The sequence below is a fragment of the Budorcas taxicolor genome, chromosome 20 (assembly GCF_023091745.1).
Source record: "Budorcas taxicolor isolate Tak-1 chromosome 20, Takin1.1, whole genome shotgun sequence".
NCBI classification, from domain to species: Eukaryota; Metazoa; Chordata; class Mammalia; order Artiodactyla; family Bovidae; genus Budorcas; species Budorcas taxicolor.
Window position 1 is genome coordinate 59,473,075 of NC_068929.1, and position 25,516 is coordinate 59,498,590.

The 25,516-nt window shown below is 41.6% G+C and overlaps 1 protein-coding gene across 1 annotated transcript in view; it reads left to right on the plus strand.

The window, feature by feature from the left end:
* MYO10 (myosin X) overlaps positions 1 to 25,516 on the plus strand; it is a 256,779-nt gene that overhangs the window by 141,549 nt on the left and 89,714 nt on the right. The window contains exons 5-18 of the mRNA XM_052659151.1: positions 2,510 to 2,644; positions 4,302 to 4,426; positions 5,117 to 5,130; positions 5,246 to 5,330; positions 6,305 to 6,408; positions 16,063 to 16,192; positions 17,648 to 17,766; positions 19,411 to 19,557; positions 19,709 to 19,809; positions 19,921 to 19,987; positions 20,509 to 20,601; positions 21,018 to 21,086; positions 21,956 to 22,038; positions 24,861 to 24,969. Of these exons, the coding sequence (XP_052515111.1) occupies positions 2,510 to 2,644; positions 4,302 to 4,426; positions 5,117 to 5,130; positions 5,246 to 5,330; positions 6,305 to 6,408; positions 16,063 to 16,192; positions 17,648 to 17,766; positions 19,411 to 19,557; positions 19,709 to 19,809; positions 19,921 to 19,987; positions 20,509 to 20,601; positions 21,018 to 21,086; positions 21,956 to 22,038; positions 24,861 to 24,969 (1,381 nt within the window). The remainder of the gene's footprint in view (positions 1 to 2,509; positions 2,645 to 4,301; positions 4,427 to 5,116; positions 5,131 to 5,245; positions 5,331 to 6,304; positions 6,409 to 16,062; positions 16,193 to 17,647; positions 17,767 to 19,410; positions 19,558 to 19,708; positions 19,810 to 19,920; positions 19,988 to 20,508; positions 20,602 to 21,017; positions 21,087 to 21,955; positions 22,039 to 24,860; positions 24,970 to 25,516) is intronic.

Below are 25,516 nucleotides of genomic sequence, written 5' to 3' on the forward strand. Positions count from 1 at the left end.
TGTGTATACACATAACTGATTCACTCTGCTGTACAGCAGAAACCAACACAGCATTGTGAAGCAGCTGTACCCACAATTTTTAACAGAGATGTACTTATAGAAGATGCTTGAAAAAATTTCGCTACAGTGAGAAAAAAATAGGGGCTGAAGCCTAGAGATAGATCAGTATCCTAGGCTGGTGAAGGACAGTGCAGGTTTTGGGTTTTCTTCTCCTTGATGAGTCTTTGCCATCCACCTCGAACAGCCTCTTCTCCACGGCTATATGGTTACCATGTTCATCACGATAGGGTCATAGCTGTGCTGATTGCTGTAACGGGGGCTTGCCTGGAGAATTCCATGGACTGTATGGTCCATGGGGTCACAAAGAGTCGGACGTGACTGAGCAACTTTCACAGCCCCATATGGGAAGGTGAGACCCCTGACTTTGTTGTACCCATCACTTTGTTCTGGAGATTTGCCATCCTGAGGGCACCTAGATGCCAGGCTGGTAAGATAGGGAGCCCAGAGGACCTTGAGGGGGTTTAGCCACCTGACGTGGAAGTAACATACACCCCTCTGGCTCAGTTTAGCTGCTGTGTTGTTCAGTTGGCCACGTTCATTCCTGGTTACTGATCACTGTCCTTCATACAAGGGAGGTTGAAATGCCAGCCCCCTCTGTGTGCTGCAAGATACAGAGATGGGTTTGGGGACCGTGTAAAACAATATTTCTGTTTCATACATTGTAACTAGAGAAGTTGGCACTTTCAGTTTTGTTTTAATAAAATTTAACTGCTAGGGAGATGGTATATGTATTTTTAAATATCAAGAATTATTTAAATTTTCTTCATGCAACTTTCTCTTACTTTCTGCTACTCCTTCCTGCTAAATGCCTCCTATGAGCCAGCTCCCAGGCTTGGCTGGTACCAGAGAAGCAGAGATGAACGTGCAGCCCCACATCTGGTTGCCGACGACAGAAAAGGCGGCTCGAATTGGTGTCCCTTGCATGGGCCTTTATCATCTAAGGCCGCAAGGCAGGGCAGGGTCAGGGCTGTGGGTTCAGCCACTCCCTCTGGGCGCTTCTCTGATTATCTTGGCTTTTGCTTTCTGATCTCGAGAAAGGTGTGGCTTCCCACACCTTTGTGGGTATTTGCCATCTGCAGTCAGAGGGACACTTTGCTTGGTCTTGTGTGTGTGTGTGTACACGCGGGTGTGTGCGTGCGTACCCCACCCACCCACACGCCGCACGCACATGCAGGAAACCCTCAGCATGCTTGACTTTAAGTCTCTTTGGCTGGAATCCTGACCCTTTCCCATGACCAACCACCCTGTCACCTGCAGAGGGAATGGAGTTACAGTGATTGGCCTCGATTGATGGAGATTCCTGCAGTATCCAGCTGGGCATGGATGGTGTCATCTCTGAGTCATTTCCTCTCCTTCATTACAGGCACTTAATCATTCATGGTGTTTTCTGCAGAATTCCTCGTTCACAACCTCCCAGCTTTTGACACTCAATGGGGACTGCTTCTTTAGAACTTGTTGGGACCACGTGTGTTTATCTCACCCCTTGAGCAGTTGTGAGCCTGTCACCCCATGATGGTGGTGTTGTTTGGGTGCTGTTATGTGATTGCTTTACTTTTTTCTTAAGTTCTCTGTCTTTTTACTACTCCTTTAGACGCAAACAAACCTGTTCTTCAATTCAGATCCCAACACTTAGCCACTGCCCACCTCATGATATTATTACAAGAATAAAATGCCTAAGTGTGGGTCAAGCACCTTCAGGCTCATTGCTTTGTCCCCTCGATATTTATGAAAGATTGCATTTTTATTCATGTCTACCAGAAAGATACCATTATTGTACTCATTCATATAGTTAATATTTACTAAGTGCTGGCCACCAGCAAAGACAGTTCAGTGAACAAAACCCCTATTCCGGCCTTTGCAGAGCTTGCTGTGCTGTGCTTAGTCGCTCAGTTGTATCTGACACTTTGCAACCCCATTGGCTGTAGCCCACCAGGCTCCTCTGTCCTTGGGGATTCTGCAGGCAAGAATACTGGAGTGAGTTGTCACGCCCTCCTCCAGGAGATCTTCCCAACCCAGGAATCGAACCCACGTCTCTTACATTTCTTGCATTGGCAGGCAGGTTCTTTACCACTAGCGCCATCTGAAAAGCCCCAGATGAAGCTGTTCCCTTCTCCAGGGGATCTTCCCGCCCCAGGGATCGAACCCACCTGCATTGCAGGTGCATTCTTTACCAACTGAGCTACCAGGGAAATGAAAGGCACCCGTCCGTCTTATTACCTGAGCTTAGTCAAAGAGGAGGCTTCTGTTTAGTGGGACGCATTGGCAACACCTAGGCCGTGTGGCTAGCAGGAGGAGGGACCCTCACTTCCCTGTAACTCAGCACTTGAATCTCTTTCCCACTGTTCAAGAGTTGTTTTGTGGACACCTTGGAGTGACTCCGGCCAAGTTGGTTTTTATTTTATTTTATTTTTTTCACTAGCGGTATAAACATCTCCATTTTATCTTCCAGTGGTGAAAGTGGCGCAGGGAAAACCGAGAGCACAAAGCTGATCCTCAAGTTTTTATCAGCCATCAGTCAGCAGTCTGTGGACTTGTCATCGAAGGAGAAGACCTCGTCGGTCGAGCAAGCCATTCTTGAGAGCAGGTATTTTCCCATCGTGTTTCCTGTTCCAGCAAACAGGATCCACAGTCCTCACTGTACCACTGATTTCAGGAAGTAGTTGAAACTCGGGGTTCTGTCTGCCCTGTTTCTTGATGTGGCTTTCATGATTGCTCAAGAAGAAGTCTCTACACGCAGGTGGAGATTTCTGGTGACCTGATCCTCCATTGCTGGGCCAGGTTTGAGCAAAGGAGTGAGGAACATTCAGAGCTGCCTCCTGCTGGGCAGCTCCTGACTGGCTGTTTGGAGGCCTTGTTATCAGCAGAAATTTCAGCACGTTGCAGAGAGCTCAGCAGTCAACTCTTGGGAGGCGTCTTGTGGGCAGAATGGTATTGTGTAGCCTCTTACCAGGGTCTTCCCTGGTGACTCAGGTGGTAAAGAATCTGCCCTTAATGCAGTAGACCCAGATTCAATCCCTGAGTCAGGAAGATCTGGAGAAGGAAATGGCAACCCGCTCTAGCCTTACTGCCTGGGAAATCCCATGGATGGAGGAGCCTGGTGGGCTACAGTCCATAGGGTCGCAAAGAGTTGGCCGTGACTGAGCAACTTCCACGTCACTTCTTCAGCCTCTCAGGTGGCAAAACAATTCGGCATCAATGGCAATGACCTCAGAGCTTGAAAGAGAGCCTTGGTACAGTGCTCTCTGAAATTCTAATTAAAATGTGTAATTGTCCCATGTCTGATTGGTACCTTTTAAGGTCCTAGAACCCACAGAGACTTTATAGGTCCTATTATTTAAAAATTAGTCCAGAAGTCAGCTGACTCCAGCCTGACACCTGTATCCTGCAGCCTATTTTGGTTTGTCTTTTTAGACTTCAAAATTTATTTTTTAAATTGTGCTAAAATATACATAACAAAATGTATGACTTTAAATATTTTTCGATGTGCAGCTTAGTAGCATTAAGTACATTTGTGTTGTTGTGCAGCCATCACCACCAGTCTTTCTCTGGGCCATTTTCATTTTCCTCCTGCAGCCTGGTTTTATAAATAAAACTTTATAGAAACACAGACACACTCGTTTGCCATCTTGTCTGTAGTTGCTTTTGCACTCTAATGGCAGAGCTGAGTAATTGCATCAGAGACCACATAGCCCACAAAGCCGAAAAGTGTTTATTATCTGATCCTTTACAGCAAAAGATGTCTGACCCCTGACCTAGTCTGACCACAGACCTAGTCTGACCACATTTTACAGCTGGAGGAGACCCAAGGAAGTTAAATGAGCTCCCCCGGGACATACAACAAATGAGTGAAATTTCCAGGACTGGGGAATTTTTCAGTTCCTAGAATTCATGTGTGTGTGCGTGTGTGTGTGTGTGTGTGCACGCACAACCCTTGACTTGCGTAAATAAACTAATTTGGGTGGGGACCAGCCCGCATGGCCTCCTTGACTCTTGGTAGCATCCTTTGCCCACACAACCAGCTGCAAGCTCTCCCCCTTGAGATGGACTCACATTATAAACCCATTTCAGCAAGTACTGGGAAATCTGGTCCTTCTGTAAATAAACATAATTGCTGTAGGGCCCTTTGCTTTCAGATTTCTTGTGCACTTGTCTATTTTGCCATTGGTGAGGACTGTTGTTAATTACACGGACCCTGATTGCCTCTCACTGTTGTCCTGGGTTTTTTTTTTTTTTTTTTTCAGCCCCATCATGGAAGCCTTCGGCAATGCCAAGACTGTGTACAACAATAACTCCAGTCGCTTCGGGAAGTTTGTTCAGCTGAACGTCGGCCAGAAGGGAAACATCCAGGGCGGTAGAATTGTAGATTGTATCCTGTTTCATTTGGCTTTTGTGTATTAGTGTTTGACTCTCTAGTAGAAGCTGTTCTTTGGTTTTTCTTAAAACAGACATAGAATATGAAACATTCATTTCTGGTTCTACCTTGTTACTGCTCCTGTTTTACTCTGCTTGACCTGTTAATTATCCTAGGAAATAAGGGGCCCTCTTTCTTTTGGGAATCTCTGATTTCATGTCCCTAATCTGAAAATTTGGACTTCTCATCAAATATCGTGGGCTTCCCTGGTGGTTCAGATGGTAAAGAATCTGCCTGCAATGCAGGAGACTGGGGTTCAATCCCTGGGTTGGGAAGATCCCCTGGAGAAGGGAATGGCTTCCCACTCCAGTATTCTTTCCTGGAAAATTCCATGGACAGAGGAGCCTGGCGGGCTACAGTCCATGAGGTCCCAAAGAGTCTGACATGACTGAGCAATTAGTTGTTTGAAATAATCAGTTGTTTCAAATAGGTTTGATGCCTTCTAGGGCACACGTATCCTGTTTGAAGTTGGATTTTGATGAAGTAGTCTGTTTTGTTTGCTTATCTTTTGGCACCGGAAGTCAGAATGTCCAAGACACAAAGAATTGTAATTATTTGGGTAACAAAGAGTAGAAAACTAAAGACTAATGAAGCATCCTGTATCCTTGTTCTGTTCCTTGACTTGCCATTGCTTTTCACATGAAGATTTATTAGAAAAAGTAAGTGAGCATGATTTAATTCACGTTATCTTTAACAGTTTTCAGCAATTATGGTTCTTGGTCATTAATCAGAGGAAACATCTCCGAATAGAAATCTGATTTCTTCTCTTCACAGAACCGAGTAGTAAGGCAAAACCCCGGGGAAAGGAATTATCACATATTCTATGCACTGCTGGCAGGGCTAGGACATGAAGAGAGAGGTGAGTGATGGAGCTGCTGCAGAGACATTTCCCTTTACAACCCATCTGTGAAAGAGAAGACTGGACTTTGTTGGTCTTCCACCATTTGAAACGAAATGTGTGAGATGATCAAAGATCCTGAGTGCATGTAGAACCAGATGCTATAGAGTGAAAATCATCAGGAGAGAAAGCTTGAGTTTTTTTGATATGTTTTGGCATCTTATTCTTGTCTGATTTAAAGTATATTTGTGAAAAATACATAATGTATCACAACTGGCTTTACTTTTAAATCCTACGCTAATAAAGCAAATTTCTAAACATTTGATTAAAAAAAAACACACACACACAGGATCCACATCAGTTGCTTTTTTCAGTAGTGTTTTCTTCTACCCCTTCTAATCTGATAATTTTATTTTCCCTAGATGATGATGAAGAGAGAATGTTTTAATCTTTTTTTCTTTCTTTTATATTTGTTAGCTTATGAAAGTATGATAACACATTTGCAGGAGACTTGGAAAATATAGAACAAAGTTACATATAATTTCACTATGTATTACAATTATGTCAGTAGATAAATTTTGATTTTTAGTTGGAGTTTCAGTATCAAACTCTCAGAAATTAATAGAAAGACTATACAGAAAAGTAGAAGGATATAGTAGACGTGAAAAGCAGCATGAGCCAATTCAACATAATTAAGATTTGTACAATTTTCACACAACGGTAGGAGACAAATTCTATTCAAGTTCCCATAGACTATAAACTGGGAGACACTAGAGCACATCCAGGGACATAAAACAGGTGCAAAAATTTCATGGTCTAAAGGTATTGAAATCATACAGTCTGAGAACATTTTCATCTTATTAGTGAGCTATTACAAGCATAAAATTATTTTCCATACTTTAAAAAATAAAGTTGCAAAGTGGAAACTCTTTTGAGTTCTGTCTTATCCTGGCCAGTCAAGTACTGATGTTATGTTTTTGTTTTTCTTTTTGTAGAAGAATTTTATTTATCTGTGCCAGAAAACTACCACTACTTGAATCAGTCTGGATGTGTAACAGACAGGACAATCAGTGACCAGGAATCCTTTAGGGAAGTAATTGTAAGTTACTTGCCTATCTTCCTTTATAAGGGTGACTCCACCTCCACCCCCACCCCTGCAAAAAAAAAAGAATGAAATTGACAACTTACATTTTCTGTTTCAAAAAACTTTTTAATAGTCACATTTGTACTGCTCTGCGAGAATAGGTCCTTTTTATTCCAACTCCTGGAAGGGAATCCTCTCTCTTAGAAGATGGGTGAATGTCTGTATTCAGGAGAGATGGGGATTGGCTTGGAATAGCGTTCAGAAAAACGAAACAAAAGAAAAATCACAGGTTTGGTACTGGAGTAAGCAGATCATCTGTTTCAGGGCTTACAATTAAAAATTGTTCTAAGTAATTGATTCCACAGTTCAAAAGAAATCTGTCGACTGTTAGACCAGGTGACTGTTGGGTCTCATCCTGTTCTCATAGCCTGATTCTGGTAAGTGATTCTTACTGCACAAACAGTGGTCATCTTAAGACACTTTGCTGTGGACCCCTGCTGTATCCTGCAGTTTTTGAATACCCCAAGGACTGCATTTAGGAAACCTGGGCGTGGATGAGTGTGGCCAGTAGATTTCATCAGTGTGGTCTGTTCTTCTGCTGGAGTTGTGCCTTCAGCAGTTGGAGTCTATAGATAGAGTTCATTCATAAATGGAGCTAACACTGATTGAGTGCTTACTATGAGGACTTAACCATCCCTCTGCTTCTAACAACCTTGTGAGGGTAGAAATATGGTTGTCTATATTCTGTGACTCAGAGAGGTTGGTGACCAGCCTAACAACACACAGCACCTAACAGAACCAGTATCTAGAGAGAGTCTAACTTCAAATCCTAGACTCTAACCAGGAGGCAGGTGGTAGCCCCTGATTTCCACGCACCTAGATTTGTCTTTGTAGTTGTTGTCGACAACTTGATTCTGTATCGCCGTTTGCTCTTCTAGACTGTTCACGAGGATACCTTCTGAAATGGAAGCAAAGTATATTTTTAAGTGGATATATACCACACGTCATTTCCCAATGTCTAATGTATGTGCCCTTAAACTGAAATGAAAATAAAACCTGACTAGGCTTATAGTATCATGATCACCTTCGCCTCAGCGTTCCTTTTAAAGATGTCACATTCTGCCACATATAATGCAAAAAGATGTCTCTGTCCTCTCTCCTTCCTTCAACCTGTTAACCAAAAAACCTCTGCTAACAGCACCACTGCTGTGTATCTACCCTAGGCAGTACAGGATTTGGCCCTGCTAATTGAATTTTATGAAATGTTCAAGTATTTATTTAAAATTTTCTCTCAATCTTCTTCTGATGCCTGAGACTTCTTTCACTACATGAGCTTCCTCCACTCACTTTGTGCTAGAACGTGGATGTTTGCAGTGAGATACTCCTTGTTATCCAAGTTACAGAGTCACTGCAGGCCCACACTGAGCGGCTCACTGGCCGCCAGGGTGCAGTGGGCAGCAAGGCCCTTCCTAGTCCTAGGAGTGCTCGGGGAAGGTAGTCTGACGGCTTCCTCTGGGGGCATCATTTTCTGATTCAAAACTGTGCACTGCTTCTAAAGGCTACAAGGAAACTTGTGGAGCTTGGTCCTCTTGCAGTGATTGCTAGTTTTTATTTTTAAGTTGAAATGATAGGTTTTTGGCATTTGGAATTTGGTCCTGCGATGAAAGGACATGTCATCTAGAAGGGAAGAAAAGTTTCGATGTGAAATTGACATAATGAATGTACACAACAGACTTAGAGGAATTCTATTTATAGATTCTTAAATATTTGCTTTGCAATTACTTTTTAGTGTTGACCCATCAGAAATGTCAGTGAAGACTTAGCTGGTATTCGTTGAAATCAGGAGCATGTGATTTTTGCTCTTATTTAGCATTTTTCTGGAAGATTGAAGCAATGCAGCCAGAAAAAAAAAAAATAATAATGTGCTACTTCTCAGAAAGGAGGAAAAATATTCTTTTCTATAAAAAAGTGAAATTCTCTCCTCCAAAACCTACAAAAATAATCAGTTGGGGGATGGCTCAAATAATTTATTATATCTTTAAGATCCATTGTAGCTCGCAAAACCATGTTCATGTATGTTTAACAGTAAGGAAAAACTTGTTTATTCTATAAGTGAGGAAAGCATAATACAGCATGATATAATGTTTCATTTGAAAAGTAAGCGTATATATGTCATGTATGTATAGTATGTATGCAGAAAATACGCTAAAATAATTCAAAAGTGTTATCTCAGAGCAGAATTCTAGGGTTTTATTTTATTCTTTATTATTCTGTTAGAGTATTTTTACAATGACTATGTCAGTTTTAATGATTATATGATTATATCACCAAATCATAGGTCTTTCCCTGGTGGCTCAGTCAGTAAAGAATCTGCCTGCAATGTGGAAGACCCAGGTTTAATCCCTGGGTCAGGAAGATCCCCTGGAGAAGGAAATGGTAACCCACTCCAGTATTCTTGCCTGGAGAAGTCCATGGTCAGAGGAGCCTGGTGGGCTACAGTCCATGGGGTTGCACAGAGTTGACACGACTGAGTGACTAACACTTTTATCAAATCATGATTTCTATAATACAGGAGTATAAAGTATTATATCAGTACCAGCCAACCCATCTTTCTGTCTTGCATAGCGCTCTATAACCAAGAGTGATACAGGTGGTTAAAGAGACACTGAACACTTCTGGCTCTAAAGTTGATTTTCTGCCTTCAGCATTTTTAAGCATCTGTTGTGTGCCAGGCAGGCACTGCTCTAGCAATAAGGAGACTGTAGTGAGCAAACCATCTATATAATCGCTATATTCTGTTAAAGAAATTAGGATGACTGGGATAGATTATGCTGTTGTTTCATCATGTAATTTGTCTCCTGTTGTTGTTCGGTTGCTAAATCAAGTCCGACTCTTTGCAATCCCATGGGCTGCAGGACACCAGGCTTCCCTGTCCTTCACTATCTCCCAGAGTTGGCTCAAATTCATGTCCATGCAGTTGGTGATGCTATCTATGTATCTCATCCTCTGTTGCCCCCTTCTCCTGCCCTCAATCTTTCCCAGCATCATAGTCTTTTCCAGTGAGTTGCTCTTTGCATCAGATAGGCAAAGGATTGGAGTTCCAGCTTCTGCATCAATCTTTCCAATGAATATTCAGGATTGATTTCCTTTAGGATTGACTGGTTTGATCTGGTTGCAGTCCATGGGACTCTCAGGAGTCTTCTCCAGCACCACAATTTGGAAGCATCAGTTCTTTGACACTCAGCCTTCTTAATAGTTCAACTTTCACGTTCATAGACGACTACCGGAAAAACCATAGCTTTGTCTCAATTTCCTTCCAAAATCAAGTACCATTGAAATTTGTATCTTCCTACTTTTAATTCTATAAAGCTCCTTTTCCCAGAGGTTTCGGGGTTGAAGAAAGGGAAGGGACCACATTCTATTGGGACTCAAGAACGTTTGTTTACAGAATGTGTTAAAATGTTAACGGAGAGAAATTATTCCTGTGAATTACATATGAAAATGTCACCTCTGGTATTTTCAGCTACTAAAAAAAGATCATTATTCTTTTTATCAGCTTTAATGTCAACATACTCTGGCAATAGGACCTTTCAGGAATTTTGCTTATTTCATTGAGAATTTATGTATTTTTAAAATTCTTCATTGATACCACCTGACATTACTATAAATATGTACCTGTAAAGGATCCTGAGCCATTCTTAGGGGATCCAGTTTTTCCTGGGGAGAGACAGTGAACATGGACTAAATTTCATAGCTCTTTTTTTTTTTTTTTTTTTCCTCTGTAGTCTTCCAGGTTGCACTATAAATTGCTGAGTCAGAATGAAAAGCTATTTCAAGAAAATAGTAACAACGAATTTATTTTCATTGCCTGCATTTGACCTACCAGAATGGTGGCTGTTGAAATGTGAGGAGGATAACAAGTGTCTTTCAGTGATAATCTCTTTATTCTTTTGACTCCACAAATATTAAATGGTAATGGTGTTCACAGCCATCTACCAGAACTGGGGTTTCCTGACTATGTAGGTTTTACTGGGTGTACCTGTGTTTTTAACAGTGTGAACCCATCTACCCCTATGTTCTCTCCTCATCAGTCTGACCTTATAAAGGTTTAGAGGGCTCTCAGCCATAAAAAAAGAATGAAATAGTGCCATTTGCATCAACATGGATGGACCTGGAGATTGTCATACTGAGTGCAGTAAGTCAGACAGAGGAAGACAAATAGCATATGACATCACTTATTTGTAGAATCTAAAAAAAGGCTGCAAATGAACTTATCCACAGAACAGAAAGTCTTACAGCTGTAGAAAATAAATTTATGGTCACTGGGGGGTCGGTGAGAGGGATGAATAGAAAGATTGGGATTGACATACACACTGCTGCTGCTAAGTCGCTTCAGTCGTGTCTGACTCTGTGCGACCCCATGGACTGCAGCCTACCAGGCTCCTCCGTCCATGGAATTTTCCAGGCAAGAGTATTGGAGTGGGGTGCCACTGCCTTCTCCGACATATACACTGCTGCTAAGTCACTTCAGTTGTGTCTGACTCTGTGCGACCCCATAGACGGCAGCCCACCAGGCTCCCCCGTCCCTGGGATTCTCCAGGCAAGAACACTGGAGTGGGTTGCCATTTCCTTCTCCAGTGCATGAAAGTGAAAGGTGAAAGTGAAGTTGCTCAGTCGTGTCTGACTCTGAGTGACCCCATGGACTGCAGCCCACTAGGCTCCTCTGTCCATGGAATTTTCCAGGCAGGAGTACTGGAGTGGGGTGCCACTGCCTTCTCCGACATATACACTACTAGGTATAAAATAGATAAGTGCCAAGGACCCACTGTCTAGCGCAGGGTGCCCTACTCAGCACTCTGTGATGGTCTATATGGGAGAAGAATCCAGGAAAGAGTAGATACATGCATATGTGTGACTGATTCGCTGTGCTGTACAGCTGGAACTTGAGACAACATTGTAAATCAACTATGCCCCAGTAGAAATTTTAAAAGACTGACTTTATACCTCGATTTTGCCATATTTGAAAACTTCAGTCTCTTTCAGTGTTGGAAAATTCGGGAGTAGAAGCTAATTTTATATTATACAATACTATAATCTCTCCTAATATAAGATTACATAATAAATTTTCAAAGTAGTGATCCTTCACTCGTGATTTACTGCGCCCAGACAACTCCCCTCCCACCCCATCTTATTCAATCCATTTATTCACAGTTCACCTGAGGACCCTTGGCTTCCTTAGATGGTACCCCCACCTCACAGCTGAGACCCAAGTGGATTTACTTTTTGTACCTAAAATTCACTCCTCTTCACTGTTTGCTTCCACTGTGAAAAGCCTGGCTTCCTTCTGACTCCCACCCCACACTTTCACAATCACCTGTTTTTTATGTGCTTATTAAAGACTTTATTGAAAACATTTTGTATGACTTTGTGCCAGTTTTATAGCTAAATTGCTGTTTCATGCTTCTGAACTGTACTGAGAATTTCCCAGGGTTTTTTGTTTTTTTTTGTTTTTTTTTTAAGTCTTGAGCCATGTTGTTGAGAAAAGATAATTATAAAGAGGCTTAACAGCATTGTAAATCAACTATATTTCAATAAAAATTTTAGAAAAGTCTTAAAGTGGCTACTTTAAGACTGCAAATAGGACGGTAGTAAACAGTGAATGGAGACTCTGGCTGGCAGGGGTGAGTGGCCACGCCTATGCTGGTTGGTGTTAATTGGTTCCAGCCATTATGTTACCCCATGGCACGTGATTGATGCTTGTCACCACACTCCTAATTCGCTTAGAGTTAAACTTGAGAGTGAAGAAATCACAAATTTCATACAGAAAGCACACTTTATTCATTTGCTTTCATGTCTCATATGTAATCTTTGTATTTTCAGAGCTTAACCAATAATTTTTTTCATGGAGCATCTTTTGATATTTTTTATTTTACAGTTTGCAGTTTTCTGCTACTGTGAACTTATTTTTTGAAGACCTTCCTTTTTTTTCCCTGCAAGTATAGAGGAGATTTTTAAAACTTGAAGTATAGTTGATTTATAGTGTGTTAGTTTCTATTATACAGCCAAGTGATTCAGTTATATATGTGTGCATGTATACAGATTCTTTTTCATATTTTCCACTATGGCTTATTCTAGAATACTGAAGATAGTTCCCTGTACTATACAATAGGATCTTGTTTATCCATTCTGTATATAATATTTTGTATCCACTAATCCCAAACTCCCAATCCAGCCCTCTTCTGACTCCCCTCCCCCTTGACAAGTCTGTTCTCTATGGAAGGTCTTATTTGTTTAGTGTTATATAAAGTCCAGGCTAGTGAGTTACAGTGAAATCTTTTATCTCTATGGTCATCCTAAGACGAGCTTAGAAAATTTTCATAAATTAGTGTTGAAGAGGTCCTGTGCTACATGAGGAAAACTTTAATCAAAAAAAAAATTATTAACTTTAGCATGGCATAGATGCTTTATAGTTATTTTGCAAACATCTAAATTGGTCCTTACCACTGTTTTGAAAAGCTTCCCTGCTGGCAGTGATGGTAAAGAACCTGCCTGCGATGCAGGAGACACGAGTTTGATCCCTGGATCGGGAGGATCCCCTGGAGAAGGAAATGGCAACCGGCTCCAGTATTCTTGTCTGGAGAATTCCATGGATAGAGGAGCCTGGTAGGCTATAGTCCGTGGGGTCGCAAAGCATCAGACGTGACTAACGTTACTACTACTACTACTGTTTTAAAGTCTTGAGCATAATAGATATTCTGTATTTCTTAGCCATATTTCTTTGCTTTTAGAATAAGTAAATTTGAATAATTGCTTTCCCATGGGTTTTTAAAAATTGATGAGCACTTGACTGATAGTTCTTATTCTTGGCATCAATTTTTGTCTGTACCCATAAAATGATAGTCTTTTCTCTTACTCTGTTAAACAATTCATGGTCTTTTTATTTTTATTTTTTTTGTAGTCCCTTTTATTAAGTTATAATGTACATGTAATAAAATGCCCTCATATAAAGCATATAAAGTAAAATTTGAATTTATGCACTCGTGTACCCACAACCACGATCAAACTGAAGGACAATTCTACACCCTAAAGATTTCTTGTCCCCCTTCCTAGACAATCCCAGACTCCCTAGCCCTAGGAAACCTAGAAAAATGTGTCTTTTCTAGAGTTTCCTGAAAATGAAATCGTATAAAATCTCTTCTCCTCTCTCTCTGGCTTCTTTCACACATCCAGACTGCACCTAACAGGATTGTTTCTTTTTACAATGAATAGTATTCCATTGAATAGACAGCAATTTATTTATCCATTTACCCATTAACAGACTCAGTTGTTATAGTAAAAACATGTCAACAATATTAAAAGATATGAATATAATGTCCATTAGCCTGCCAGTGGTAACATTGCAACTATTTTCAATTTTGTAGATTTTGTTCCCAGCCTGATTTTCTTAAAAAAAATTAGTTGCACAAATATAATTTAGTACTTTTTGCATAAAGCTATCATAAATATCATGTGTCTATGTAATGTTGATAATTTCCTTTAAAAACTATATACTGTTCTATAACAAGTTTACTTACTATATTTGACTTGTCTGATTGTAGAAGAGCTAGAACTTTTTTTTTCTCTGAAAGTGTTGTTAAGATAGTGAATATTTTAAAAAGCTTTCTTTCCTGTCGAGATTTTCTTTGAAACAAATCTTCAGCATTGGAACTTCCTAGTGGTACAGTGGATAAGATTCTGCACACCCAATGCAGGGGGGCATGGTTTTGATCCCTGCACAGGGAACTAGGATCCCGCATGCCACATATGGTAGCTAAAAATAAAAAAATTCCAGCACTGAAATTAAGGGTGATTACATAGGCGACTGACTTTCTAAGGACGTAAAAAGAAAAAAAAGCATACAACCGAATGGAGAGTAAGTTCCTAGACTTTGTGTTCGTCAGGCCTGACTTTGAATCTTGGTTTTGTAACCCTGAGAAACTTGTGTAACTTCTCTGAACATTTTAAGATTATGTACCTAGGTGGTCCAGCCCAACGCTGACCCATAATCTTGTTTTTTCCAAAAAGATTATACTGACTTATACTACCAGTGAGTGACCACTGCATAAATACCCCACTTTTACCCATTTTATCATTCGGAAAAATTTTTGTTAATTTAATAGACGTTATCTCATTTTCTTCAATATGCACGTGTTGGATTTCTAGGAAGGAAAACATTTCTCTGTGATTTGCATTTCCTCTTACAAAAGGTGCCTATTTTATTTTACTGCGTCATGTGTCTCTTAATATAGCTGTTGGTTCCTTGCCTTATGCAGTTTTTTCTTTTAATTTTGTTTTCCTGTTTATTGTTTTTGCCCTTTGTTTCTGGCTTTTTTTTTTTTCTTTCCTCTTAAAGAAATTACTTTTCATAATTTAAAATCTCCAGTCGTTTCCTCTTGCAGCTTCTGTGGCTTCACAGTGCTATGTGGCTTCCTTCTTCCCTTTCCAGTGGTCATTGTAGTGATCATGGGTCTGAGTTCTCTTTGTAGGTTATTTTCATTCATATTGCCAGCAGTTCCGTCCTCTGTTCTGCACGTGTGTGTGTGTGCGTGCATCCGTGTGTGTATGTGTAGAGTAGGAGTGGGAGAGGGTAGCTGGCTCTTTTCTTGACAAGAATATGTCTCCTAAATCCTAAGAGATAATGAGCAAATCTTTGATCTGATTCAGAAGATGCCTGGTTTCAGTTCAGAAACTTTCTGGGGAACAAAGCCCCTGTTGGTGCTTGTTCTGTTTTATTTTTTTTCAAATCAGCATTGTGTTAACTTCTACTTAGTATCCAGAGGCCAAAGTAAGACCTTAAAAATCCTTTGGAGAAATGGGGAATAGCAGTGTGATGACTGTCAGGGAAGACAAATCTAGATCCGTTCAGTTTTTCCATCAGCATCTTTTACAAAAGGAGCAGAAGTTTCTTCTCTTGTTAGAACCCCTGATGGAGAATTTCATTCTACTTATCAGGGTCCCTGCTTCTTTTAACCGATAAGACAAGTCCCCAAATTTATACTGGAGAAGTCTCATGAAGTATCCCCCACCCCTGACATTTTCTTTTTAAAAAATTAATCAATTTTAATTGGAGGATAATTACTTTATAATATTGTGATGGTTTTGCCATACATCGACATGAATCAGCCACGGGTGCAGTTGTGTCCCCCCAACCTGAACCCCCTCCCACCTCCCTCCCCACCCCATGCCCCCTATTTTTTATGTGTAAGAAAATAAATGTTCCCTTACATTTTGATACACATAGAAAGAAATTTTTTGTCGCTATCATTACTATGACTCTCTGGAGTAATTCTTTTCTGGCATAAACAGGAGTCTTGTGTGTAAAGCAGATACTTATTTTTTTTTTATCTTATTGATTGGGTTATCTCTTAAGTATCATACAATTCTTTCCTAATGTCTTGCTTTTCTTTTATGTGTGCCCATTTAAAGTGTTTGTCATATAAAAGGGGTTGACCGAAAAATGTGTTCAATTTTTTCCTGCAGCATCTAATGGAAAATCCCCAATGAAATTTTTGGCCAACCCCCAATATTTCTTGCTTTCTTGCCTTGTACTTAGTAACTGTATTGAGTATTGACCATTTTCATTTTTTTTAGTATGAAAAAAGATGAAAAACTAACCTTGTTTCCTTCCAGATGGCAATGGAGGTCATGCAGTTTAGCAAGGAAGAAGTTCGGGAAGTGTTGAGGTTGCTTGCTGGTATATTACATCTTGGGAATATAGAATTTATCACTGCTGGTGGGGCACAAGTTTCCTTCAAAACGGGTAAGGTTGCTTCTCCCTGCTTCACTTCCTTGGCTTTTGCCTCATAAGAAATGTAGATCTCAAATATTTTCTGTCTGGCCTTTGACAAATTGAGCCCTAGAAGAAGAGCTACAGAAGTTTGATGTGAAAGGTCAGCTAATAAAGGGTCAAAGCATCAAACAAGTGATTACTGCATGGAATGGTGGCTGTGTTCTCATTTTCTGCTAAGAAAGAAGGAAAGTGGGCCAATAAGAGGAAATAGGGGCAACAAGAATTTGATGTAGGAAGAATGTCTTGAGTCAGGCGTGTAGTGTCATTGTAGTTAATTCCTGGCTACTGAGGGCTGCCGTAGTGGAATGGTTAAGACCGTTGGTTTTCAAGCCAGGATGACTTGCGGCTCTGCCACAAGCTGTTTCCTTGGGTTAGTTATCCCTTCAACACTCATGACTTCTCACTGTAAAGTGCACAGCGGAGATGTCTTAAGACTAAGTGAGTTAACATACATGTTACAATGTCAGTTGTCATTTTCCTGGAGTGATTTATTCTTTAAACTTTTCTGGTGGATGCAGTGGATGAGGGCATAGAGGCTGAGAACTGGATGAGTGTAAGTTCAAAGTGGCCCTCGAGTTGCCCAGGGCTAGAGGCCTGTAGTTCTCCTTCCCATGGATCATACCTGTGGATGCTTACTGCTTTAGAAATGAAAACAAAGGCAGTTAAAACTGGAGTGAGTAGCCATTCCCTTCTCCAGGGGGTCTTCCTGACTCAGGGATCAAACCCAGGTCTCCTGCACTGCAGGCGATTCTTTACCGTCTGAGTCACCAGGGAAGCCCTTTAGAAATAAAAGCAGAGATAGTTAAAAAATAATAATAGATTTACTTTAAAATAACTGTAACCAACCCCTTGCATATAGTAAAATAAGTAGTATTTTATTTGAAAGGCCATGTTCCAAAACAAAAAAGAGCAAGTCAATAACGACTGACATTGTCTAATGATTTTGTAACTGTTTGAAATATCTGGTGTAATGAAGGACAGCTGGCTTCCATTTCTGCCTTCAGCTTGTTGAGCTACTCATGTCATGTGGCCTCTGGAATATTCTTCTGTATACTTGTGAGGGAATGAGAGTGAAAAAGCAAATAACAGAGTTTATCACTAAAAAAAAAAAAAAGCTAGTCTTACTATTGAAATAGTTATGGGCCTTGCAAACCTCTGATAGCGTCTTGGGGAACCTGCCAGGGGGGTTCTCTGGACCGCACTTGTTCCAAGTACCAGGTTGTTTGCCGTAAACCTAAGACTCATTTAGGGAGTGAAAAGCCTGCCAGTAGAACATGTGTCCTCTAGGTCCTGCCCGAGGGACTTAGGAATATTCTCTGCTTTACTGTGTCGCTTGGTGGCATTGGCTTTGCACCCATTTGGGTTCCCATGGGCTGTCCCTTCTTGGGGTTGTGTATCCATTTTCACCTTGTCCTTCCTCCCCAGCCTTGGGCAGGTCTGCAGAGTTACTTGGGCTGGACCCGGCACAGCTCACAGACGCCTTGACCCAGAGGTCCATGTTCCTCCGGGGGGAGGAGATCCTTACACCTCTCAACATTCAGCAGGTACGTGTGTGGCCCTCAGAGCAACTTCTAAAGATGCCTCTGGGTCTGCAGATCCATGGTTTTGATTTGAATAAGTAACTGCAGCGATCCATTTGAATGCTTTTGGCTCAGGATCAAAGTAAGACGTCCATGTTGAGGGGATAGGCAAAGTGGTTCAGTGGTCGTCTTAGAGACAGCGTAGCAGAATCTTTAAGAAGAATAGGACTGGGGGAGATTTTCTGAGTCTGCGTCCTGAGTCTTCAGCTTACTATATTCTCGTCTTGGGAATTTATTCACGGTGCCTCAGTTTCCCCTTCTGTAAGACAAGGATGAAAATAAAGTGTTAGTTGCTCAGTCATGTCCGACTCCTTGTGAACCTATGGACTGTAGTCCACCAGGCTCCTCTGTGCATGGAATTCTCCAGGCAAGAATACTGGAGTGGGTAGCCATTCCCTTCTCCAGAGGCTCTCCCTACCCAGAGATCAAACCTGGGTGTCCCAAATTGCAGGCGGATTCTTTACCTTTTTAGCCACCAGAGAAGCCCCAAGACAAGGATGTGAAGGTAGTGGTCATTCAGTCATGTCCGACTCTGTGACCCCAAGGACAGGAGCCCGCCAGGCTCCTCTGTCCATGGAATTCTCCAGAGAAGTATGCTGGGGTGGGTTGCCATGTATAAGGACGATAGTAAAAAATACATAAATGCTAAAAACTTAGTGGCATTGCCGACTCAGTGGACATGAGTTTGAGCAAGCTCCGGAAGTTGGTGATGGACAGGGAAGCCTGGTGTGCTGCGGTCCATGTGGTCACAAAGATTCAGACACAACTGAGCTACCGAACTGAAAACTTAGTGACTGGTGCAGAGTAAGAGTTTATAAACAGCTGTAATAATAATTATTAATTGGTGTTAGTTTTATTATAATTAATAAATTATTATTATTAATGAAAGCAAAGCAACAGTATGTTGTATGATTTATTTTTGTCTCTGCAACTTGCCTTGAGCCAGTAACATGCACTAGCCCATCTAATAGCTGTTTCTGGATTGGATAAATAAAAATGCTAACCATACCATGAAGAAAACTTGTATGTACACAAAGTAAAATATGAGAAGATGATAATGAGTGAAGTCAGGTCTTAATTAATGTCATATTGTTGTTGTTATTTAGTCACTAAGTCGTTTCCCACTCTTTTGCAACCCCATGAACTGTAGCTCACCAGGCTCTTCTGTCCATAGGATTTTCCAGGCAAGAACATTGGAGTGGGTTGCCATTTCCTTCTCCAGGGGATCTTCCCAACCCAGGGGTTGACCCCTAGTCTCCTGCATTGGCAGACAGATTCTTTACCACTGAGCCACCTGGAACGCGCACTTAGTGGCATAAACCTGATCAAATTTAGAGCTGTTTATATTGGTTCCGATTCTTTCTTATAACTCAGTATGTAAAGCTGAATTTGAAAGTCTGATGCTTCAAGGTGAATCTTGCTGCAAATAAGCAAGCTTCAGGTTTCCCTTTCTTTAGACAGCTGTGTTTTCCTGGATGGTGTTGATTCACTTGACACAGGCTGCGTGGGTATAGACTGAGTGGCTCCTGTGTGCAGCACGGATAGCCATGCCCATCCGGTTCCCTGCAGTCATCAGGGAACCCATGTCTCTGTCTCTTTTCCCCTCAGGCGGCAGACAGCAGGGACTCGTTGGCCATGGCACTTTACGCACGCTGCTTCGAGTGGGTGATCAAGAAGATCAACAGCAGGATCAAAGGCAGAGATGACTTCAAGTCTATTGGCATCTTGGACATCTTTGGATTTGAAAATTTTGAGGTGTGCTTCCAATGAGTGGGATCCTCCTAAGCAGATCTCATGACACAAACTCTGCTGTGTTTTCTGTACAGATTTTTGTTGGCCTTTTCTTTACCTTTTTATGTAAGAGCGAGAGTGCTAAAGACTCTTGTTGGATTGTTTCCCCCCTTAGGTGAATCACTTTGAGCAGTTCAATATAAACTATGCAAACGAGAAACTTCAGGAATATTTCAACAAACATATCTTTTCTTTAGAACAACTGGAATATAGTAGGTAAGCACTCATTGAATTGCATTTCAAAATGTTTAAGAAAATGAGTCCCTACACTGGATAGTTTTGAAGTGATATTTTACTACAACCTGGACCTTTTTAATCTTTGTACAGAGAAGGCCTAGTGTGGGAAGATATTGACTGGATAGACAATGGAGAATGCCTGGACTTGATTGAGAAGGTAACACACTGTTGAAGAATTGTTACAGTCCCAAGGGTGTCCAGCTGGGCTGATTCATATTTACGGGAACAAAAGAGCTTGTACGAACACGCACATGAAAGATGTGAATGTTTAGAACACAATGGACCATTTGGAAGCATACATGTAACTGTGCAAGGTTGAATTTAAGGACTTGGCTGCTTCAAGCCCATTGTCTCTTTGAAGTTGATATTTTAAGATCAACAAGTGAGCAGAGTGGCTTCCCAGAGATTCTAAGTCAGCATCAGAAACTTTGCCCTCCCGGTTGTGGACTGGCCAATTGTAAACGTTCTGGTCGCCAGATTACAGGGGGTTCAGTGTTTGCAGTATGGAATGAGTTTGGAGTTCTTTATAGTGGGTCATTCTGAATTTTTCAGTCTGAGAAACTATGCCCTTTTTACCACTTGATAGAGAGTAGAGAGGAAAGGAGCTGTAAAAGTACTTAGAGGCAAAAATTCAATGTTTAATTCATATTTAACCTTTTTTTTTCCCCTCTCTTCTAGAAACTTGGCCTCCTAGCCCTTATCAATGAAGAAAGCCATTTTCCTCAAGCCACTGATAGCACCTTACTGGAGAAGCTGCACAATCAGCATGCTGTATGTCCACACCTGCCAGCTCCTCATTGTGTCTGGGCAGCTCATCTTGTGGATTAAGATGATACAGGACAGATTTAGGGGCTGTTGGCCCCACGGTGTTACTCACATAGATTTTTTTTTTTTTCTCTCTCAAACGGAAGCTTTGCTCTGCCAGAACTAAATAGAAATAAGCCAAAGGCATAGATTTGAGGCTACTTGTCAGAATATGCCCACGTTTACTTTGAGTATAAACTTTAACCTTTTTAACCTACTGTAATGACACAGACCAGAGTTGCATGATTTTGATGAAGTGGATCACATGATGTGTCCCAAAGCTCTTATATGTCGTGGATTTTGAAATTGTTTTCACTGGCAGTTGTAGTTACACTGTCAGGAAATCAGTGAATGAAACTGGGCATTTACTTTTTTTTTTTTAGAATAACCACTTTTACGTGAAGCCCAGAGTTGCAGTCAACAATTTTGGAGTGAAACACTATGCTGGAGAGGTAACTCCTGTTTGAATTTGTATGATTGAAGTGTGATTGATTTACAGTATGGTGTTAATTTCTGCTCTACAGCCAAGTGATGCAGTTACACACACATATATATACTTCTCCCATTAGGGTTTGGCCCAGGATATTGAGTATGCAGTAGGACCCTGTTGTCCATTCAACATGTAACAGTTTTCCTCTGCTAATCCCAGACTCCCCACCCCGCTCCCCCTTGGCCACCATGGGTCTGTTCTCGCTGTGAGTCTGTTTCTGTTTCTTAGATAAGTTCACTTGTGTCATTTGACTCCATATATAAGCGATATTGTGATATTTGTTTTCTGATTTACTTCACTTAGTACGGTGACCTCTGGGTCCATCCCTGTTGCTGCAAATGGCATTTTGTTCTTTTTGTGGCTGAGTAGTATCCCCCTGTATATACATGTACTTCATCTTGATCCATTCATCTGTCGCTGGGCATTCAGGTTGTTCCCATGACTTGACTATTGTAAATAGTGCTCCTACGAACATAGGGCTGCCTTTGTCTTTTGGAATTAGAGTTTTGTCCGGATAGATGCTCAGGAATGGGATTACTTGGCCATACGGCAACTCTGTTTTTCATTTTTTGAGGAACCTTCATACTTTTTTCTATAGTGGCTGAACCAATCCAACCAACAGTGTAGGAGGGTTCCCCACACCCTTAGACAGGCAACTTCTTAATCAAGATCCCGGCTGATATTTGCCCATTTGGTATTTAGACAATAGTAATTTCAGAAGCTGATCATAAATATACTGAGTGATGGGTCCAGCTTTTAAAGGGGATGCTTCTGACTTGAGATGATTCTTCTGACCAGTTCTTCCTTTTCTCATTTGTTATTGCAAACCAGGTTCAGTATGACGTGCGGGGCATCTTGGAGAAGAACAGGGATACCTTCAGGGACGATCTTCTCAACCTTCTGAGAGAAAGCCGGTGCGTTGGTCTCTTTTCTGAGATGTCAGAGTGATGTCTGTGCAGATGCTTTTAATTCACAAACACAGAAGAACTTAATATGGGGGCAACTTGATGTTGTGTGTTCTTCCCTGGGCAATATTTGATCAGTAAAGTGACCTGAGAGATATATGAATGGCCCTAGTGGCAGTGGCTACCATTTAATGAGGTGGCGTTGGAACACCAAGCCCATAAATGAGATACTTTAATTCATCCTGTTATGCAGGTGAGGAGATTAGGTATGGCGTGGTTAAGTGACTTGCCCAGGATTCTTCAACTAGATTTGATCTGTTCTGCTTGGTTCAAGAATCTAAGATTTTAACCAGCATGACCTAGTTTCTTCATAGCAAGCTTAGAGCTATGCGTTAAATTGATGTCAGCCTCGGGTCTTGTAGGACCTTATGTCTCTAGTTAGTGTAAGGGTTATCAAGAGAAATAAATATATAAATATTCAGCTAAAATTACCCATTCATTTATTCATTCATGAATTGTAAATTCACATCATTAAATCAGTAGTTAAGGAAAATATGCTGAAAAGTTTTGATGATGAATTCATTTGTTCGTATGTATTAAGCCAAGAGGCTTCCTGCTTTTAGGAGGCTTTGTGAGAGAGAAAGAGGGGGAAACAGCCCTTAAAGTCATCAATATGTGTCTTAGATCCAGTGTGAATCTCTAACACAAATTTTCAATATCTAAGGAAGGAAAGTAGCACAGTCACTAAAAAGCTGTAATACTTTTAGAAATGAAAGTCCCAGGTGGCCACCCTCTCACTCAAATAGCTGTGAATTGGGGTGAAGAGAACCCATCTTAAGTGTCAGCTTAGAAGCCCAGGGTGGAAGTGGCTGATCTTTCAATGTGTCTTAACCCTCCTCTATGAAGATTCCCTAATTACAACCTTATCGGCTATTTTTATTTTTAGGTGCGTTTTCAGACCTGTAAAAAGGGTGATGTTTTAACCACAGCAGATAACCTCTCTCTCAAAGCAGATTTAAATTGCTCCATTTAAGTAAAAGCGGGGTCTTGAGGTTAAATGGAACATTTGGTGATGAGAAGGGCCGAGGCGATGGCCTTCCACTGATTGCTGCCATCATAACGTTAAGTGGAATTGGAGGCAAGAGCGCTGTTTTAGCCCAGGTTTCTCTCTGCAGATGGAGAGGCTTGGTGTCTTTGCCTCTCTGCTCTCTTTTGCCTTTGGCATCTGTGACATTCTGCACTCCGTCTCATTAGTCACGTCCAACTCTTTGCGACCCCATGGACTGTAGCCCACCAGGCTCCTTTGTCCATGAGATTTCCCAGGCAAGAATACCGGACTGGGTTGCTGTTTCTTCCTCCAGTGGGACATTTTAATGGCACCCAAAGCTTTTCTCCAAAGCACTCAAAGTACAGAGAACTTCAAAGAGCGAGAATGAACGAAACATCACCCAAGGACGAAAGTGAGAGAGAGTTGAACAGAACGAGAAGTGATGAGGGAAGCACTTTCATTGTCCCCTTGATGGGATGCGAAAGCCAGACTGTCTCTCTCCTGGTTCCAGCAAAGCCATTACCCACTACACCCCTGACCCCTGGTTTTTATAGCCCAGAACATCTTCCATTCAAAGAAGATCAAAAAGGTCCTGAGGATTTCCCTAGTGGCACGGTGGATAAGAATCCGCCTGCCAGTGCTGGGGACACGGGTTCAATCCCTGGTCTGGAAAGATTCCACCTGCCTTGGAGCAATTAGGCCCTGTGCTAGAACCCTCGAGCCACAACTACTGGACCAGCACACCACAACTACTGAAGCTTGCATGCCCTAGAGCCAACAAACCGCAACTGCTGAGCTTGAGGGCAGGAGGGGAAGGGGACGACAGAGGATGAGATGGTTGGATGGCATCACTGACTCAATGGGCATGGGTTTCGGTGGACTCCAGGAGTTGGTGATGGACAGGGAGGTCTGGCGTGCTGCGGTTCATGGAGTCGCAAAGAGTCGGGCACAACTGAGCAACTGAACTGAGCTTGAGTGCTGCAACTACTGAAGCCCATGTGCCCCGGAGCCTGTGGTCCACAAGAGAAGCCACCGCAATGAGAAGCCCACACACAGTAGCTGGGGAGTAGCCCCTGCTCGCTGCAGCTAGAGAAAAGACCTCTTAGCAACGAAGGCCTAGTCCAGCCAAAAATATAAATTAAAAGCTCCTGAGAAGTCTTTTACTTTGTCAGTAGTGGCAATAGATTTTCTAGAACTTTTTAATAATAATAACAGTGATCATCAACACTTAGGATGAGCCAGGCGTCACACTCAGCCTTTTGCCTCCATTTCCTCATTTCATCCTTACCCCAGCTTCCTAGGTGACATCCTAAAATGACTCCCCATTTCCAAGTGAGAAAACAGGTGTGGAGAGAGACCAGCATCTTATCCAAGTCATACAACTAGGAAGAGGGGACGGCAGGATTGAACCAAGTCAGTCTCACTCCAGCCTGGTGCCCTTCCACCTGTTAACTGACTGTATCTTCACCACACCGAGTTGCACAAGGGAAACACTTCCCTTCCACTGGGTTGCAAAGCTCAGCTCCGGAGTAGCTGGTCACCTGGGTCATTTTCACACGTCCTCTTCTCCCCGGTGAGACTCCAGCACTCTGAAGCGGCCACATCTGCTTCAGTGCCTGAAGCTCCTGGGCGGTGGTGGCTGTGAAATCTTGGAACGCTGTCTTAGCTCATGCAGGCCTTGGTGTGTTATTTTCAGTGGGAACCTGCATTATAATTATAGTGATCGAGCACCTAATAATTGGGTGTGCACCCCTCATGGCCCTCCTGCTCTCTGCTCACACAGATTCGACTTCATCTATGACCTCTTCGAGCACGTTTCCAGCCGCAATAACCAGGATACCTTGAAATGTGGAAGCAAACACCGGCGGCCCACGGTCAGCTCGCAGTTCAAGGTTAGTTTATGCTGCTGGTCTGGATGGACCCATCTTTATTGTGACTTTAGGAACTTATAATCAGAATGAGCATCTATGAGGTCTATGAAAGGGTTTACTTGTTTTCTATCATCCTTTTAAAACAGGATTTTAGGAAGAAAAATATACTTTTGTTTCCTGAGCCAGATTTTTTTTTAAAAGGGTTTTTTTGTCTTATTAAAGATAAATAACTACTTACTCTATGTTTATGAAATAGTCATTCTTTTTAAGGACTGTTTGGTTATTTGGGATTGCTCTGATTTGTATTTAAAGGCTCAGGTGCATATAAGGTATATTTCTTCCTGTGTCTGGATTTTTAAAAAAATTTTCCTCAGTAGGTTTACAGTATCATAACTAGGAAGAGTAACCAAGTGCATGGTTAAATAAGGTCAGTGTCAGTCACCTTGTTTAGATGTCCAGAATTCAGAGAAAATAAGGAACGTTCTTATTTGCATCATAAATATCTAAGCCTTTTAGAGAGTTTAGAGGCAGAGCTCAAGAAGGCCATTTCTCTAATTTAATTGTCCTG